The 16,326-nt window shown below is 43.7% G+C and overlaps 1 protein-coding gene across 6 annotated transcripts in view; it reads right to left on the bottom strand.

Annotated features, from left to right (window-relative positions):
- ADGRB3 (adhesion G protein-coupled receptor B3) overlaps positions 1-16,326 on the bottom strand; it is a 576,088-nt gene that overhangs the window by 252,556 nt on the left and 307,206 nt on the right. For all 6 annotated transcript variants that reach the window (XM_056856072.1, XM_056856071.1, XM_056856073.1 and 3 more), the window contains one exon: positions 10,565-10,608. In XM_056856072.1, the coding sequence (XP_056712050.1) occupies positions 10,565-10,608 (44 nt within the window). The remainder of the gene's footprint in view (positions 1-10,564; positions 10,609-16,326) is intronic.

Genomic DNA, 16,326 nt, shown 5'->3' with positions numbered 1-16,326 from the left:
TGTTGAAGAAATAGCAGGAAGACGTATGAGCCATTCGTTGTCTATTACATGAGTCATACCAGTCCCTACTCTGATTGGTCACATGTAGATTGGCCTTTCCCAAGCCTGCAACCTGAAATCTTTTAACTAGAGCCTGAGCCTGGGATCTTCAGCATACAAAACACTAAAGCTGTATACTGAGATACAGGTTGATAAGTATGTGTGTTTTGGGGAAAAGAGACCTTTCAGAGCAATTTGCCTCAGGCGACTGCCTTTCTAATAAAAGCATATCACATCTCATTGTCCTTAGGGAAGATTTCCAACTATAATGCTAGACCAGTGATCACCAATATGGTTAGGGCTGCCAGATCCCTCTTCGCCACCAGCAGGAGGTTTTTTGGGTGGAGCCTGAGGAGGGTGGGGTTTGGGGGAGGGGAGGGACTTCAATGCCATAGAGTCCAATTGCCAAAGCAGCCATTTTCTCCAGGTGAACTGATCTCTATTGGCTGGAGATCAGTTAAAATAGCAGGAGATCTCCAGCTACTACCTGGAGGTTGGCAACCCTAAATATGGTGCCTCCGGTGTGTTCCACCTGCTTGCTTCTTTCCCATATCACCTCTTTCCCAATGCAAAAAGCCAATTCTGCCTTTCCTTCCCCACATTGTAAAATAAGATAGTTCAGAAGACTCAGGAGGCATCATATTTGGATCTGCAGGGAGAGCTGTTTGGAGAACAGCTTGCTCCAAACACTTGAATTTCCCCAACATTTTAAATTGCCCCTATGTCAGCCATTTTATAGCTGATCCTGTCACTTGTGGCAACCATTTTTTGATGGCCCACACAAAATGCCAGAAGCACCTAGGGCTCAACAAGATGGAGCACCTCTGCACTAGACATTTCTAGCCTTCCAGAATAAAACCTTTTTAAATATATCAAGCACAACTTCTCTCCCTTGTTCTGGATTTTGTTTCTGGACTCTCTCTCTCTCTCTTTGCTGGGGTTTCTCCATGGCTTTCAAGCCTATATAGGTATGGTTAAAGCAGCAGAATTGCCTCAGAAGGGCACTGGCCGTGATTTGGATCAATGCCTAACTGTCTGAAATTTCAGAAGGAAAGAGGATTAGACTCGGAAGTTCAAGACAGAGCCAGGAGCCGAATGCAGTCTGGCAGTTATAACACAGTAGTTGATTTGGGTCAACGTCAGCATCAACAGAACCTTCAATATTTCACAAGATTTTTGAGCGTAACGCAGCAGCAGGTTTGTCAACTCTGGTCTGGGAAATTCCCGGAAAGATGACTGTGATGGCTGTGGAGGGGGGGGGAGTGTGAGGAGGGGTTTCACCTAGAATCTATGGAACAACATAGTATGCCATATAGGTCTGCCCTCGGAATCTGCCATTTTCTCCAGAGGATCTCTATAGTCTGGACATCCGCTGCAATTCCAGGAGAACTCCAGACCCCACCTGGAGGCTGGTAACCCGACACAGTAGTGATTGCCCCTTTGTCGTTTTTCCAGGTTGCTTTTGACACAGTGGCTCAGTGCCAAACAGAGAAAAAGAGTAGCTTGGAAATGTGCTGCCTTCAGGCCGAACACTTGTGGATGCTTACAACGCAATCCTAAGCAGAGTTATACCCTTCTAGCAGCGTAATCATAAACAGATTTACATCATGCCAACAGTCCAGTCTATGTGCTTAGAAGGGTGTAACTCCACTTAGGAGTCCACAGCCAGTCTCCCCTGATTTTCTACCACACCTTTACTGAATAATGAGTTGTTGAAGCACAAGAAAGATCTCTGACCCACTTCAAAAAGGATGTGGACAGAATGGAGCAGGTGCGAAGGAGGGCAACGAGGATAATCAGGGGCTTGGAGACCAAGCCCTATGAGGAAAGGCTGAGGGAGTTGGAAATGTTTAGTCTGGAGAAGAGGAGGATGAAGGGGGACATGATTGCTCTCTTTAAGTATTTGAAGGGCTATCACTTAGAGGAGGGCAGGGAGCTGTTCCTATTGGCAGCAAAGGATAGGACTCGCAATACTGGGTATAGATTGCAGGCGGAAAGGTACCGGCTGGATATTAGGAAAAAGTTTTTTAGAGTGGAATCAGCTACCTAAGGAGTTGGTGAGCTCCCCCTCACTGGCAGTCTTTAAGCAGAGGCTGGACAATCACTTGTCAGGGATGCTCTAGGCTGACCCTACATTGAGCAGGGGGTTGGACTAGATGGCCAATATGGCCCCTTCCAACACCATGATTCTCTGATTCTAAAGATTGGGAGGAGAAAGAGCATAACCAAACATAACAAAGAAGAGAACTTGGCGAGAGGACAACTCACAGTAAATACTTTGAGAAACGTCCCAAAGCTTACAAAGAAAACTTACATTGTTCACCAATCTATCAAGAGAACCCCCCCCCCCATACACACACATCATCTACCTAGGGGATATATTAAATTGCAAGACCTGCTGATGGTGTATTATGACTCTGCATGGTCTTCCAATGCAGTACCATCAAAGGATGGCCCAGGATACGGCTTTGAATTTTTCTGATTAAAATTACCTGATGCTGGGGCAATAAACAATAAACAAGCACTTCTAACTAGAAATTACTTCCTTATTGGAGAAAGATACTGTCAGGCATGAGCCTCAAAAACAACAAAAGCAAAATGTCATTCACTTTTGAAAGATGTAAGGGCAACCCAGATTTGCATGATTTATAAACAAAAGATTAAGCTCTCAACCTGCCGTGCGTGGAAAATACGATGCTATAGAATGAAGACTAAATGTGAGCATGGAATAGGAGGAAGATGTAGAAACACCATAGCCACACTATTGTGCATCTGTTTAATGGAGCAATACTGCACATTTTATTTAGATTTATAAAGCCTAACCATCCTTTCCAGAACACTGGGAGCTTTCACCGTAATTTAAAACCCATAGTATCAGAATACAAATTCCATAACATAATCAAATAGAGTAAAATACTCCATCATAAATTACTGCTGAGGGAGAAAAGAGTAATGAATCATAAAAGGTCTGCACTTAACATGATGTCTCTGCCTCTGTTTCCCCCCCCCTCGAGCAGTTTAGAGGAAAAGCAACGGCAAAATACAAGTGGGAAAAGAATCCTTTCCTGACCTCTTGTGGGTGATCAGCTTAAGCTTTGAGGCAAGAGAAAAAAGTGTCAGTTCTATAAAACACATAAGAAGCATGAAGTGGCGATAGCCACGTGATGAATTACAGAAGCATAACAAATGGTACTTAGTATCAATCTTTTATGGTCCCACCTACTCTCTGATGACTAATACATCTCCCGCTGGGTTGTTTCTATTATTGAAAATCTTTAAGCAGCTTCAAGTAACAACCATTTTAAAATCACCAGTGATGTATTTCTTTGCCTAAAATTTGGAACATTTTCCAACCATGAGTTATTTTATGGTCATTTATGCATGGTCGCTTTAACCTCCTTTATTCCCCATTTCAGCCAGGATCAAAGTAACCCGGGTTGGGGGAAACTGTATGCATTGGCTGGAATGATTAGGGATGAAAATGTGTGCTAACTGAACCATGAATACAGAAAAGCAGTCTCCCAAGTTCAAATCAAGTCCCACCCCTTTAAATGCTGCTCTGTAATTGGCTGACTTGCAGTACTCACCCTGAGAGAAAATTTCCTTCCCTCCAGACCCAACTGCTGCATAAAAAAGCATTTTAAGAACAAAAAAGCAAAAAACTGAGCAATCTGAAAGAAGGGGGGGAAGATATCCAAGCCTAGTTTTTAAAAAGCCTTTCTTTTCCTCAGAAAGAGCTCTGAGGTAGCAGGAAGCACTTGAATCCCTGCCTCTTTACACACTGCTTTGTGATTGGCTGTAAGAGAAGCCAATCTTCTGTGCTTCCCCATGCTGCCTTGAAGAGGGGTTTGGAAAAGGGTGGGGCAAAGCTCAATCCGAGAACAGAGTATGCATGCTGTGTGACTCCAGAATGAGCCAGGAAGAACGGTTTAATTCGGGCCAGAAGAGGAATGGGAAAAGCCGGGTTCGTTTTGCGTTGAAACAGCATTGAGCTTCCAAGGAATGAGGTAACATGCATACTGAAAAATTTGATCCTGGCTGAAACAGGGAATAAAGGAGGGTAAAGTGACCATCCATAAATGACCCAAGTCATTTCCAGAGATTCTGAAAGTATACTACTGAAAAGGCAACAACACTTAGCATAGATGAAGGGGGAAGGAGGAGAGATCAGACCAAATTCAGTGGCTTTTGTGGTGTAGGGGTCTTGCAACACACAGCTGCTCTGTGAAAGCTCTACAATCACTCTCTTCCTGCTACGCTGTTTTATTCAGAAGTCCTTTTCATGTTTTATTCTGGATCTATGGGGGCGAAAGCGGCAGCTGCCCTGGGCACTGGGTAGAGGGGGGTGCTGCCATTGCTGCCCACCCCAGCGATTGGCTGCTGCATGCCGCAAGCAGGCACGTGGTGCCGAGGCCTAGTTGGAGCAAGGGCACGCACGCATACACACATACGTTGTGTGGCTCAGTCCGACCCCAGGCAGGACCCAGCACACCAAGGCGAGGCATCCCCGGCCGCGTGGCTGTCTGGGCCTGGGGCCGCTTTTGCACACTGGCCTGTGACGGCAAGTAGAACAGTGCATCACCACTCCAGCCCTGTCACTTCTGTTGGCTGTAGAAGCGTTCCCTCCTTAGAACAGGCGGTGTGTCAGATTGCGGCTGGGGGGGAGGGAGGAGGCGAGCCTGGGCATCCCAGGGGGCGGGGGGAGGAAACAGAGGCAAGCCTGATGGGGAAGGGGAGGAAGAAAGGCAAGGGAGGAAGAGGAGGGAGGAAGAGAGGCGAGCCTGGGGCTGTGTGTCTGCATGTGTGCATTATGTGCTGTCATTTCCAACTTACGGCAACCCTATGAATTAATGACCTGTTGTTAACAGCCTTGCTCAGGTCTTGCAAACTGAGGGACATGGTTTCCTTGGTTGAGTTAATCCATGTCATGCTGGCTCTTCCTCTTTGCCTGCTGCCTTCCACTTTTTCTAGCGTTATTGTCTGTTCCAGTGAGTCTTGTGCTCTCATAATGTGGCCAAAGTACAGTAGCTTCAGCTACTCTAGGGAGTGTTCAGGCTTGATTTGATCTCTGTGTGAGCATTATGTGAGGTCAAGTCACTTCCAACTTATGGCAACCCTATGAATTAATGACCTCCAAAACAAGATAATAGATCTCATGGCTCAGAAAGTCCATGAAGAAACATTGAAGGATATTGTGTCTGCAAAATACTTGATAATCATGTTTGATTGTACACCGATATATCTCACCGTGCAAGCAGTCAGATCCCTCCTCTTGCTAAGGGTGCCATGAAGGCAGGCATAAGAGCAAAACACTGCTCCCCACAAAATGGATACCTCTCAGAGAGTTTTGGGATTCATCTTGTGTGTCAAGCCTGGCAGGAAGGCAGTTGAACTTTTTCCCTGGCTCTAAGGTGTGTCTGGCTGGCCAATGGGGCTAGCTAATCTCTACTGTGTCAACCTAAGGTGATTTAATCAGTGCTCTGAGCAGACCATTACTTATCCTATCTGCACCCACCCTAGCAATCAATCAGTATTCAAGAGAATAGTCCAGGCATTCTCGTAGGTCCTGACGACTCATCAAGCCTCTCCTATTTTTATTTTTTAATTTTTTTTGGAACCCTGGTAAAGCAATCAATTTTTGGTCACTGGCTTTCCAACCACCTTATCTCATACCACCTCAAGACCCATTTGGGGGTATAATATTGGTCCTTTGGCCATTCATAGTGTATGTGTGTTCTGGATCCATGCGGCACCCCCACTCGCTTGTGGGCTTTTTCCTTTGTTCCTGGAAACGCTGGTCATTTATCTCTTCAGCGCTGCTTTCCTTGGATGTTCCTTCAAGACTGCTAACTGTCACCCATCCCTAAACCTTATCCAACTTCCTCCCTTTTCTCTTACATAGCTCTTGTATGCCTTGTGCATGTATGTTCATTGGTTGAAATATATGTGTAGTTTTACTATTTTTATTCTTTAATAAAACACATTTAATTGTACAACTGCCTGCTCATTTGAGAGTTTTCACCCAGGATTATCCTGGTGTACATAGGTTATCAATCTCAGTTACCCACTCTCTCTGTGTCTCCCAGCTAATTCCCTCAACTAAAGTAGAGACTGCTACGTAGGGAAGCCACCTACTAGAGTTTTTTTTCTTCAACGTTTTTACTAAAATCTCTTGCTGTGGAGACACAGATCCAGAAAGAATGGGTGCACAGAAGAGGGAAGGGAATAGGGGTTTGGGGAAGAGGGCAGGGAGAAAGAATAGATGGACACAACTTCATTACATTTTGTGTTAACAAAAACAAAAAAAGCAACACAAAAGAAGTGTATCTTAAATGTCGAGGGTAGTTTATATATATATCATACAAAGAAGCGAGAGACTCTAACCCCAAACTGGGGGGGGGGGGGGCTGCATGCAACAAGGAAGGGAATTTGGGGATGAGGTATCAACGCTTGGTGTAGAGGGCTGACCCGCTCAGAACACGAATCACAAGATAAGCCGAGGGAACAGAGCATTAAAACAGACACCACAGAAGAATGAGATGCTGGGCAGGGAGGGGAGGCCAGAGCAGCTCCTCAGTGGGGGAGGGGGGATTATGGGCACCGCGCATGGAAGCCCTCCTCTAGCCTGTCCCACCACAGCTCTCCTACCACCCCAGACGTGGGCTCCAGGGACCTAGCGAGCCCCTCAGTCCTGATTCACACCCCACTTCTATCCCCTTCTGTGGGCTCCCCAAGCTCTGTCAACCCCCTCTACCAAGACCCTGTTAAAGCCTCTACTCTCAGCTCCTTTCCAGCCACAGTGCTGCTCCAAAGCTACCCTCCACTTCCTGTTCCTGAGCTGAATTCGCCAAATCTTCTGGCCCCACTCGCTCATTCACTTCTGTGTAGTTCATTCATGGGCCACAGGGGGCACTGTTGGAATGGGAAAGAGACTTTTGGTGACAAAGACAGTAGCGTTTCGGCCAAAGACAGGGGAGGGTGCATGGATTTTAGGGGCTCTTGTGGGGGCTAAAAGTTAAGGATGCTACAGCAGGGGAGTCAGTAAAATCAGGCTGCTCTCTGAATGCACGCGAAGCCCTTCCACGACCCTCAGAACAAGGCGCCCTTTGAACGAGAGAGGCTGTCTCGGCTGGACAGGTGCTTTCCCAGCCCCATTATTTTATGAGCGCAGGCAGGGGAGAGCACGAATGAAACCACCATTAAATTAGACACCCAAATATGGCCACTGCATATCCATCTGGGCTTGGAGGCTCCAGCTGCCAGAGAGGGGGAGGGACGGGACTGGAAGGGTCGGCTCCTGCCTCCCCACTCCCACAAATCACCAGGGCTGCGTGGGGAGGGCTTGGCTCACAACCGAGGCTCCTGTCATGGCCCCCCCTGTGACTGAGTTGGAGGAATCAGCAGAAGAACTGGAACAGCTGACCACGCCTCCAGGAAACGTGGCAGAGAAGCTGTCGGCTGATTTACAAGGAAGCCAGAGCGAGGGAGACAGCTGATGAGTTACAGCAAGAAACTGGCCCCCTAGAGCTCCGAAGAAGAAAGCAGCGACAGCTGCTTAGTGAAAGACGGCACTCAGCGAGATTACTCAGACGTCAGATGTAAAGAAATTACAACAGCTGAAGATGACAGTGAGTAATGGCAGGATCAAGCTCACTCCGATAACCGGCCAGATTTAAGGTGTGGCAAAACCCAGCTGAAACATGGATACAACGTGCTGAACTCTGGCATCAGCCACACAGCCACACGCCACTCTAGCTTGCGACCTTGGACTGACTTTATACACCGATCTGCTGACTTACTAGTGACCCTGACCTCGGACTGCCTATTTGACGCCTCTGCTGTTTAGCTTTTGATAAGTACCAGCCCCGGCCTGATTTTTGGATTGTTTATCAGACTTTGCTTTCCCCGCTATCTCCACTGTTTAGTGCAGCCATCCAGCTGTAGACGTTTTGGCTTCTGTGCTTCCCTCGCATCCTGCCACTCCCTCCCTCAGCTCCCTCTGCACTGTGCTGCAGTAGCAGCCTGGCCCACCTGCCCGGCCAGTACAGCTCCCTCCATGGGCAGCACCGTGACTGCAGCAGGAGGTGGGGCTGAGATGGCTGCCGCGAGGGGGCAGACCTCACCCGTACATTTGTTGCACAGTTCACAGAAATGAGTCGGCCCTTGGCTGTGTACTTTCAAGTGGTCCATGATGTAGGCGGAGCTCAGCATCTTTCCACACATGTGACACCTATTAGAGTTTTATCACATATTTGCCATGGAGTCTGAGCAAGGAAGAGAGGCATGGGGTAAGATTAGGTGTCGTTTATTCATGCACCATGATATCTGCCTTGGGTACCCCAGCCACAAACAGGAAATTTTGGACATTCTTGTATGAGAACGAGAAAGGGGTTGGTTGTTCAGGCCAGATTTGCAGAAGGCTTTTTTTCTTTCAGCCTTCATACCCTCAGCAGAATGATGAGACATGAACACTCTTGAAGAACAGGATGCATTTTCTCCACACTAATTCTGGTTCATCATACTGTCTAACCAATATCTAAACTGTAGGAGTGGAATTGTTTTTCTGTGATTTTTGTTCTAAAACTGGAGTTGTTCGTTTTAATCACCACCAATTTTGGGGTATAAATATTGGTCCTTTGGTCATTCATAGTGTGCATGTATGTCTTGGATCTGTGCATGCACCCCCCCCCCCTTGTATGTAGACTCTTTTGCTCCTGGAAACACTGGTCATTTTCCTCTTCAGTGCTGCTTTCCCTGGATGGCCCTTCAAGATCACCCATTCCTAAACCCTATCCAACTTCCTCCCTTTTCTCATAGTTAGCTCTTGTATGCTTTGTGTGTGAATGTTTATTGCTTAAAATATATGTCTTGTTTCACTATTTTTATTCTTTAATAAAAGACCTCCAGAAGTGGTTTGCTATTGCCTGCCTCCACATCATGACCTTGGTATTTCTTGGAGGTCTCCTATCTAAATACTTGCGAGGGTCGACCCTGCTTAGCTTTTGAGATCTAATAAGACCAGGCTAGCCTGGTGTTATCCAGATTAGGGCACTTAACATTACAATGATTATAATATGTATATTTGTTGCACACTATGATGAATAGACTTGTCCATATTTAGCTGTTTGCGTGTTTTCATTGAACTAAATACAATCTGCAGGAAACAAACCAGTGAGGAAATGACAAATCCATTTTCATCTGAGCAGCTTTCAAGATTTTGTCATTTACCACCAAGAGCTACTTCTGAAATGGGGTTTGGAGGACTGACATCATTAATTAATCTTCTGCAGGTACTCACACTGTCAAAATATCAAACACCATTCCTGTTGTAAAAGGACCTTGAAGGGGTACAAAAATAATTCATCCATAATAAACTATTCTCTAACTGTGCTATCCTAAGCAGAGTAATACCCTTTTGAGCCCACTGAATTGAACAGACTTAGAAGGGTGTAACTCTGTGTGAATTGCACTGCCTACAAGGAAAGGCCTACAAGGAAAATAAATACATAGTACAATTTTCTCATACACAACACAGTTAATTAAATCATAGTCCCCAATGCTAAACTTCTTATTCAGTTAAAACATGCCCATGGATTTTAATGAGAAGAGAAAAATCCTGAACCACTGTATCTGTAATAATTATACCAACTGCTACCACTGAATTAGAGATACATGGAAATACATGTTAACAGTCTATGACATTTGTGGCATAGATTTCTCTGCACTTTTACTCCAGTAACACAAACAACTTTACCTCCTGATATAAATATTAGCAAGTTGTTTGTCTTATAAATCAGAGAGTGATTACTACTAAATATATTTCAAGATGTAACGTTTGGAACCAATAACTAAATTCCATCATATGAACCACAGGAAGCATTTTTATTATTCAAAAGGTTAACTCAGCAATACGTTGCTAAACAAAGAGCTCAGTAACAACAATAGCAGAGCTAGATTCACATCCAGTAACACCTTAGAGACCAACAAGATTTTCAGGGCATAAGCTTTCTAGAGTTAAAGCTCCCTTTGCGAGGTATACCTGCAATGCATATATGCCAGATATACCTGACAAAGGTAGCTTTGACTCTAGAAAGCTTATACCCCGAAAATCTTGTTGGTCTCTAAGGTGTTTGTATCTAGCTCTTCCATGGCAGACCAACACAGCTCACCTCTGAAACAATAGCAGAAACATTTAATTCATGAAGACTTATCTTAAAACCACATGACCTTAGAGTCTTCCATGCACATATGTGCATTTAAGTCTTCGACCACATGGGCATAATAAGTTTCTGACTGATCGATGCAATAATAAATGGTAGGTATGGCGGTTACATGTCCGATACTTCAATATTATATCAAAAGCAAAAATGTGTCTTGAAACTGGAAATGCAGTGAATTAAGTGAAACTTAATTCTATGCACAACTCCCAGCAGCTCATAATCATGCCTTTTTATATATTGTCCACTCAAAACATTTTGATGTAATTTGAAATTCCAAGTAATCGGAGCAAACATCTTTTACTTACATTTTTGAATCATCCCATAGTGCACAATAGGGATTTAATGTGCCCTGGGGGGAAAACAAAACAAAACAGAATATGTTGTTTACTGGCAGATGTAGCAAATTATAAATGAATACACAGGGGAAAAAACAGGACAAAACTTCTTTCAGTTCTAAATGGAAATTGTTCACAAAGATACTGTCCCTAGAGTTCATGCTCGAGAAATAACCAACAGATTCCCTCCCCCCCCCCCCCATGGTATACGAGAAGGGACTCAGGTGAAGCAACTATACTGGCTTGACTCCACTGTCATGGAAAACGCTGGTTTTGGGCTATATGAGAGACACTCAGACTCATCCTCTGCCCATCCCTTATCGCTGGAACAATCCAGTTGCCTCTATCCTTTCCTTATTTGTAGCAAACCATAGTTTCCTGTTACATCCAAATGAAGCAAATGATACTTTGCCTGCAAACTAAAGCAAGAAACCACAATTTTGCAGAAGAATCATCTGAAAATATAAGAACAGTGTCTTAGCAGGGTCATTTTTCATATTGCATTTTCTAACGTTTGAAGTGAACCAGTTTACAATTTGCCAAGAATAAAATCATCTGGTTCATTCACCCCAAAGTCTAATTATCTGGGTTAATTGCTGTCACTGGGGAAACCAGAATAAAACTCTTTGGGAAGGTACGTTTCAACAGCTCTGCACAACATTCCATTTTGGGCTGCAGCACAGGTCAGCCTGACCCAGACTGGAGAGATCGCTCATGAAAGCATTCCTTAAGGCCTTGCCACTTTGTCACTGATAGAACAGTTTATGCCCAGTGGATGTACACTGGTAAAATTCTCCTTATATGCCTGAATCACAAAAAAATATAGTTTTCATAATTTAATGAATATATTGAATAATGAAGATATTGCCTGACTTGTTCTATGAAGAATTACTCTAATGAGAGATCAATCTTTTATTTTCTGCACAATAGTCAATACCCAGCACTGGTGAACTATCCACAGAAAGAGGATTCTGTGTTTAGATTCCCTTGCTGGATTGAGCACATGCAGAGCAAAGAGTATTGCATACAGTCTAAAAAGCCCCATTTCCATCCAGTGCTAGAGACTGGAGGCACTGACATTCATTGCTATTTCTCTCTAATAGATAGTTGGTGTGATCAGCTTTGGTAATAATGCTCACCACTTGTTAAGGGAAAGGTTCTGAATCCAAGATCAGATTTCCTACTAAGCTCCGTAAACATTGACATCACTGGCTCAAATCTTGCCTCTGCCACACTGCCTTATAGAAAGCAGAACAAGAGATGGACACAGAATGTGAACAGTGCCAGTAAGAAAGTATCCACAGTGGCACCTCCCATAACAAAAGTAACATAAGTTACTTTCATGCCTGTGCTGTATAATAATTGCAACCTAAGTAATTATTAAGTAACAATGCATTTGGTGACCACTTGGTGATCACTCTGTTAAGGATCAATAAGATTTTGTTCGGGTCTCCGTGTAGGTTTTTAAAATATTATTAAAGCCAGGGTTGTTAAGCCAGAAAAGCCACTGTAAATTGTGGAATACATAAACTTAAAAGGTACCCATTAGATTAGAGATTAATCTAGACATTGGTCACGGAGTATTCATAGAATTTTTCAGCACATGCTTTGCCCCACTTTCAACCTTTCTAACCCTTCCCACCCATTAAATGGAAGAATGTGCAGAGGGATTTTTTTTTCTAGGAGATATTTATTCATTTGGGGAAGAGCAACCTGATTAAGATGCATCGGCTAGAAATGATTGAGGAGGCAGGATGAAATACTGCTGCTATACAGCAGGTGCTTCTTGGACTATCCTTGATGCAGGTGGAAATCATGAAGTGTCGGTTTTGCATATATAGAGCCTTTTTGCCAGTCTGAATGGGCCAAAACCAGGCATGAAACAAATAGAGAACAGAAAGAAATCCCACAGGTGCTAAGAGGTCAGGGAGTCTGAAGGTGTACTTTTCAGAGGAAAGTGCCATGACCTATATTTCCGGAAACGGGGCTAATAGTTGGAAATAGTATATTGTACACACTTGGGAGAAGGTCAGGATGTCATACAAAGCTAGAAGGTAGCTTGGGATAAGTAAGGATGTCAAACAAAGAAATATCAATGGATTTGTTTTTTTAAACAAGTAGATACAAGAACAGAACAGCCGAAGAAGCATCCCTGGTGCACTGAGAGCTTGGTGACCTACAAGTGTAACGCTTCCCCACAGAACACGTATCATTTACAACTGCCTGGAGTTTCCTTTTTTGAAATGGGGATTTCCCCCTGCATGGCATTGCTGGGGGGTTCTTTTCAATGTGTCTGGAATGGAAGGTACACCTTCAGTTTCAATGAAAAGGAGTGCCTCCCCCCTTTCCTCCACCTATCCAGTAGGGTTTTTTGTTTTTTGTTTTTTTAAATCTCTCTCAGAGTCACTGACAAGTTGCAATGGCAGGGGAAAGGGGGCAGCTGTATTTAGGCTTTTCTTAACATGCTGTTTTTAAAAAGTAACGTGGGCAGCTTAGTTGTATTATGTTGGTTACATTGTATGCATATAAGCATTAAGAATGAAGAGGGACAGGGAACTGCACAGGAAAGATTCCCAAATGTAAGGTATACCTTACATGAAAGTTTCAATGAAAAAGAACACTCTCTACCTCCAACAATCCATTATATATTTTTTTCAGTTTATTTTTTACTTTTGTAATGTTGTAAAGCATTGTTACTCATCTACAGAAATCACAGTTTACATGTGTTTCCCAGTACTGTAATTAACTCAGAAGGGGGGGGATCACCCACAGTCTCCTACCCAGCGCTGAAATGAAGCCCTGAACTTGGGAGAAGGCCCAGAAAAGAGGGGATCACCCATAGTCTCCTGCTGATTGCTGAAATTCAGAACAGGGTAACTTTTTCATATGTGGGGGGAGAGGGGTTGTGCTGTTATAGGCAGGCAAATACAAGGGGTGGAAGGCTTAAAGTTTCGTGTTATTCCTGAGCAGAATTACGTAAATATGCAAAAGGGTTTTTTAAAGACTTGTGTTATTGCACAATTCCTCTTCAGCATGAGACAGCAAGGTAGACTTCCCCTGACTATGGAAGATCCACTGATTTTGCAATTTGTAATAATCTCTTTTCCTTTCGGTAATGTATTGAAATGTATTAGGACAGCAAGGGAATAGCTTGTTGCTGGGCAGGGTATCTCTGTGTGTCTGTGTGCTAGTAATTGGGGCAAGAGTCACGGAGGGTTACAGTGAACCATAACAAGAACTGGGTGAAACTGTTACTATACTGCCGCCTCTCTGTCTGTATTACAATCAGATATGCCCTGAATGTTGATGGCTGTCATATCTTGAATTTGGATAAATATCCCTTCCTCAGTATGATCGGGACTCAGAGATTTCTGGCCATTAGGGCCTCTGGGTCGCAGCTGCTCCAAATAAATAACTGTTTCTTGAAACAATGGTCTTGGGTCTCTCCCCCCCCCCAACCCCCGTTTACCACAACAAGCACTGCACATGCTCCCCAATTTTTTTATAAAGGGAAAAGAGGACGGGTGGGGATTCATGATGGAGGAGAGACAGCAACACAGGGAAAGGTGATGACAATGCATGCTCAGTGTGAGTAGGGTTGCCTGGTCCCTCTTCACCACCAGCGGGGAATTTTTGGGGCAGAGCCTGAGGGCAGGGTTTGGGGAGGGGAGGGACTTCAATGCCAAAGAGTCCAGTTGCTAAAGTGGCCATTTTCTCCAGGTGAACTGATCTCTATTGGCTGGAGATCAGTTGTAATAGCAGGAGATCTCCAGCTAGTGCCTGGAGGTTGGCAACCCTAAGTGTGAAAGAGAAAGCCTGGCTAATACTGAATTGCATTGTGCCGTGTTGAAGCTCTGTTCAAGTACGAGTTGAGAAAATATTACACCAGCAACATGATGAGGACACTAAAACTCTCTGGTGTGGAAGCACTAGTGTTCCCCACTGGCCCAAGGTAGTCTTCCGAATGAGCCCACAGGGTAGACAGTCACATGATTATTTCTATATTTCTTTAGAGAATGTTGATGCTGCCTCTCCAAGAACTTGCCCAAGGCAGGTTACAAAATAAAACATAACAACAACATAAAACATTAAAAATTAAGATCCAGCATAAAACCACCAACCAGAGCATTTAAAAACATAGATAATTAAGCAGCTTAAAAAGAATACCAGTTTCCAAATTAAAACACAATACTAAACTGGCGGTAAAACAGCAACCCCTTAATTCAAAGCAAGGGTGAACAGAAAAGGTTTGGCCTGGTACCTAAAACAAGGTAATGTAGGTGGTCGGTGAGCCTTCAAGGGGAAGGGCATTCCCATGAAAAAGCCATCTCTGGTCACCACACATCTCACCTCTGGTCCGAAGGTTGGCCATGGCACTGAAGTCCCTCCCCATCCCAAACCCTGCCCTATTCAGGCTCCACCTCCAAAACCTCCCACTGGGCAATATGGGCAATATGGGAGGAGGCAATACTTAAAGCACCCTGGCCCCAAGACATTTGGGGCTTTAAAAGTGAAAACCAGCATTCTGAACTGAGCCCAGAAACAAACGGGAAGGCAGTGTAGACCTTTCAGCACCTGAGTGACAACTGGTATTGTCTTACTCTACTATCTTCAGGGCACACCTATTATTATTTTTTTGGAGCAAGCTTATTCCTGACTTACATTCCTCTGATCATTCTGAGCCCTTTAAACAATAAATGAATGTTTTATCAAATCAGATACCATGGTGAGCTGTTACTGAAGTAACTCAAGGAACTGAGTAAAAAAAATCACAATTATATTTTTCTTCAGCAATTTAATTAAATAATTGGCTCATTTAATTGGCAGGATGACCAAAAATGCTCTGTGAGCTTTTAATGTAGAACTTTCAAGGTCTAAAGATGAAGCAAAATTATCTTCACCTTATAAAGTTCAAAGACAAACTGTGCTGCATGAAGACATTTTAATTACAAAAATTACCATCTATTCTATAATTCTGGTAAATTATTATAAAGGAAAAAGACGAAATCATTAAGCATACAGGTGAAATAAAAGAGAGATACTGATTAATTAGCAACAGCATTTTCAACCACTACTGTTAGTCTGATTCCTTCTTAAGCCAGTAAGAATAATGAAACATTGTTACATAAATAGGAAAATCTCAATACAGAACATTTGTGTAGTCCCCTCTAATGAAGTGTTGGCACAATATTGGTACATTTCCAGTATACCAATGTGATTTATGGTATTGTGCTGTAATTTGCTCCATTCTTATCATATTTGCCACTGGATGTATTAGGAGCTCTGCTCAGATAACGTATTTGTACTAGCTTAACACATGGGGGAAAGGTGCTCAGGTTTGCATTGGGTGGCCTATCCCTTTGTCACAATCCTCAACTCCCTTGGCACTCAGCTCACTTTCTTTCACTTCCTACTACCGGGTTGATCACTACCAGCAAAGTGTCCAAGGAAGTGGGATTCATATGGTGTCCTCTCATTAGGTTTCCATGTTTCATACATTATTGCATTAGAGGGGGATAAAGCCATAGGGAATCAACATTGATGCAACAATAATATATGAACTAGTCAATAAAGAACAAATTACAAATACTGTTTTAGTTCCGATTGTGTAAAGGCCTTTAGAAGAGGGTTGCCAACCTCCAGGTACTAGCTGGAGTTCTCCTGCTATTACAACTAATCTCCATCCGATAGAGATCAGTTCACCTGGAGAAAATGGCCACTTTGGCAATTGG

This window comes from Euleptes europaea, chromosome 10 (assembly GCF_029931775.1).
Source record: "Euleptes europaea isolate rEulEur1 chromosome 10, rEulEur1.hap1, whole genome shotgun sequence".
In the NCBI taxonomy this organism is placed as follows: domain Eukaryota; kingdom Metazoa; phylum Chordata; class Lepidosauria; order Squamata; family Sphaerodactylidae; genus Euleptes; species Euleptes europaea.
The sequence above is the reverse complement of the archived record's forward strand: the minus strand, read 5'-3'. Positions and strand labels throughout refer to the sequence as shown.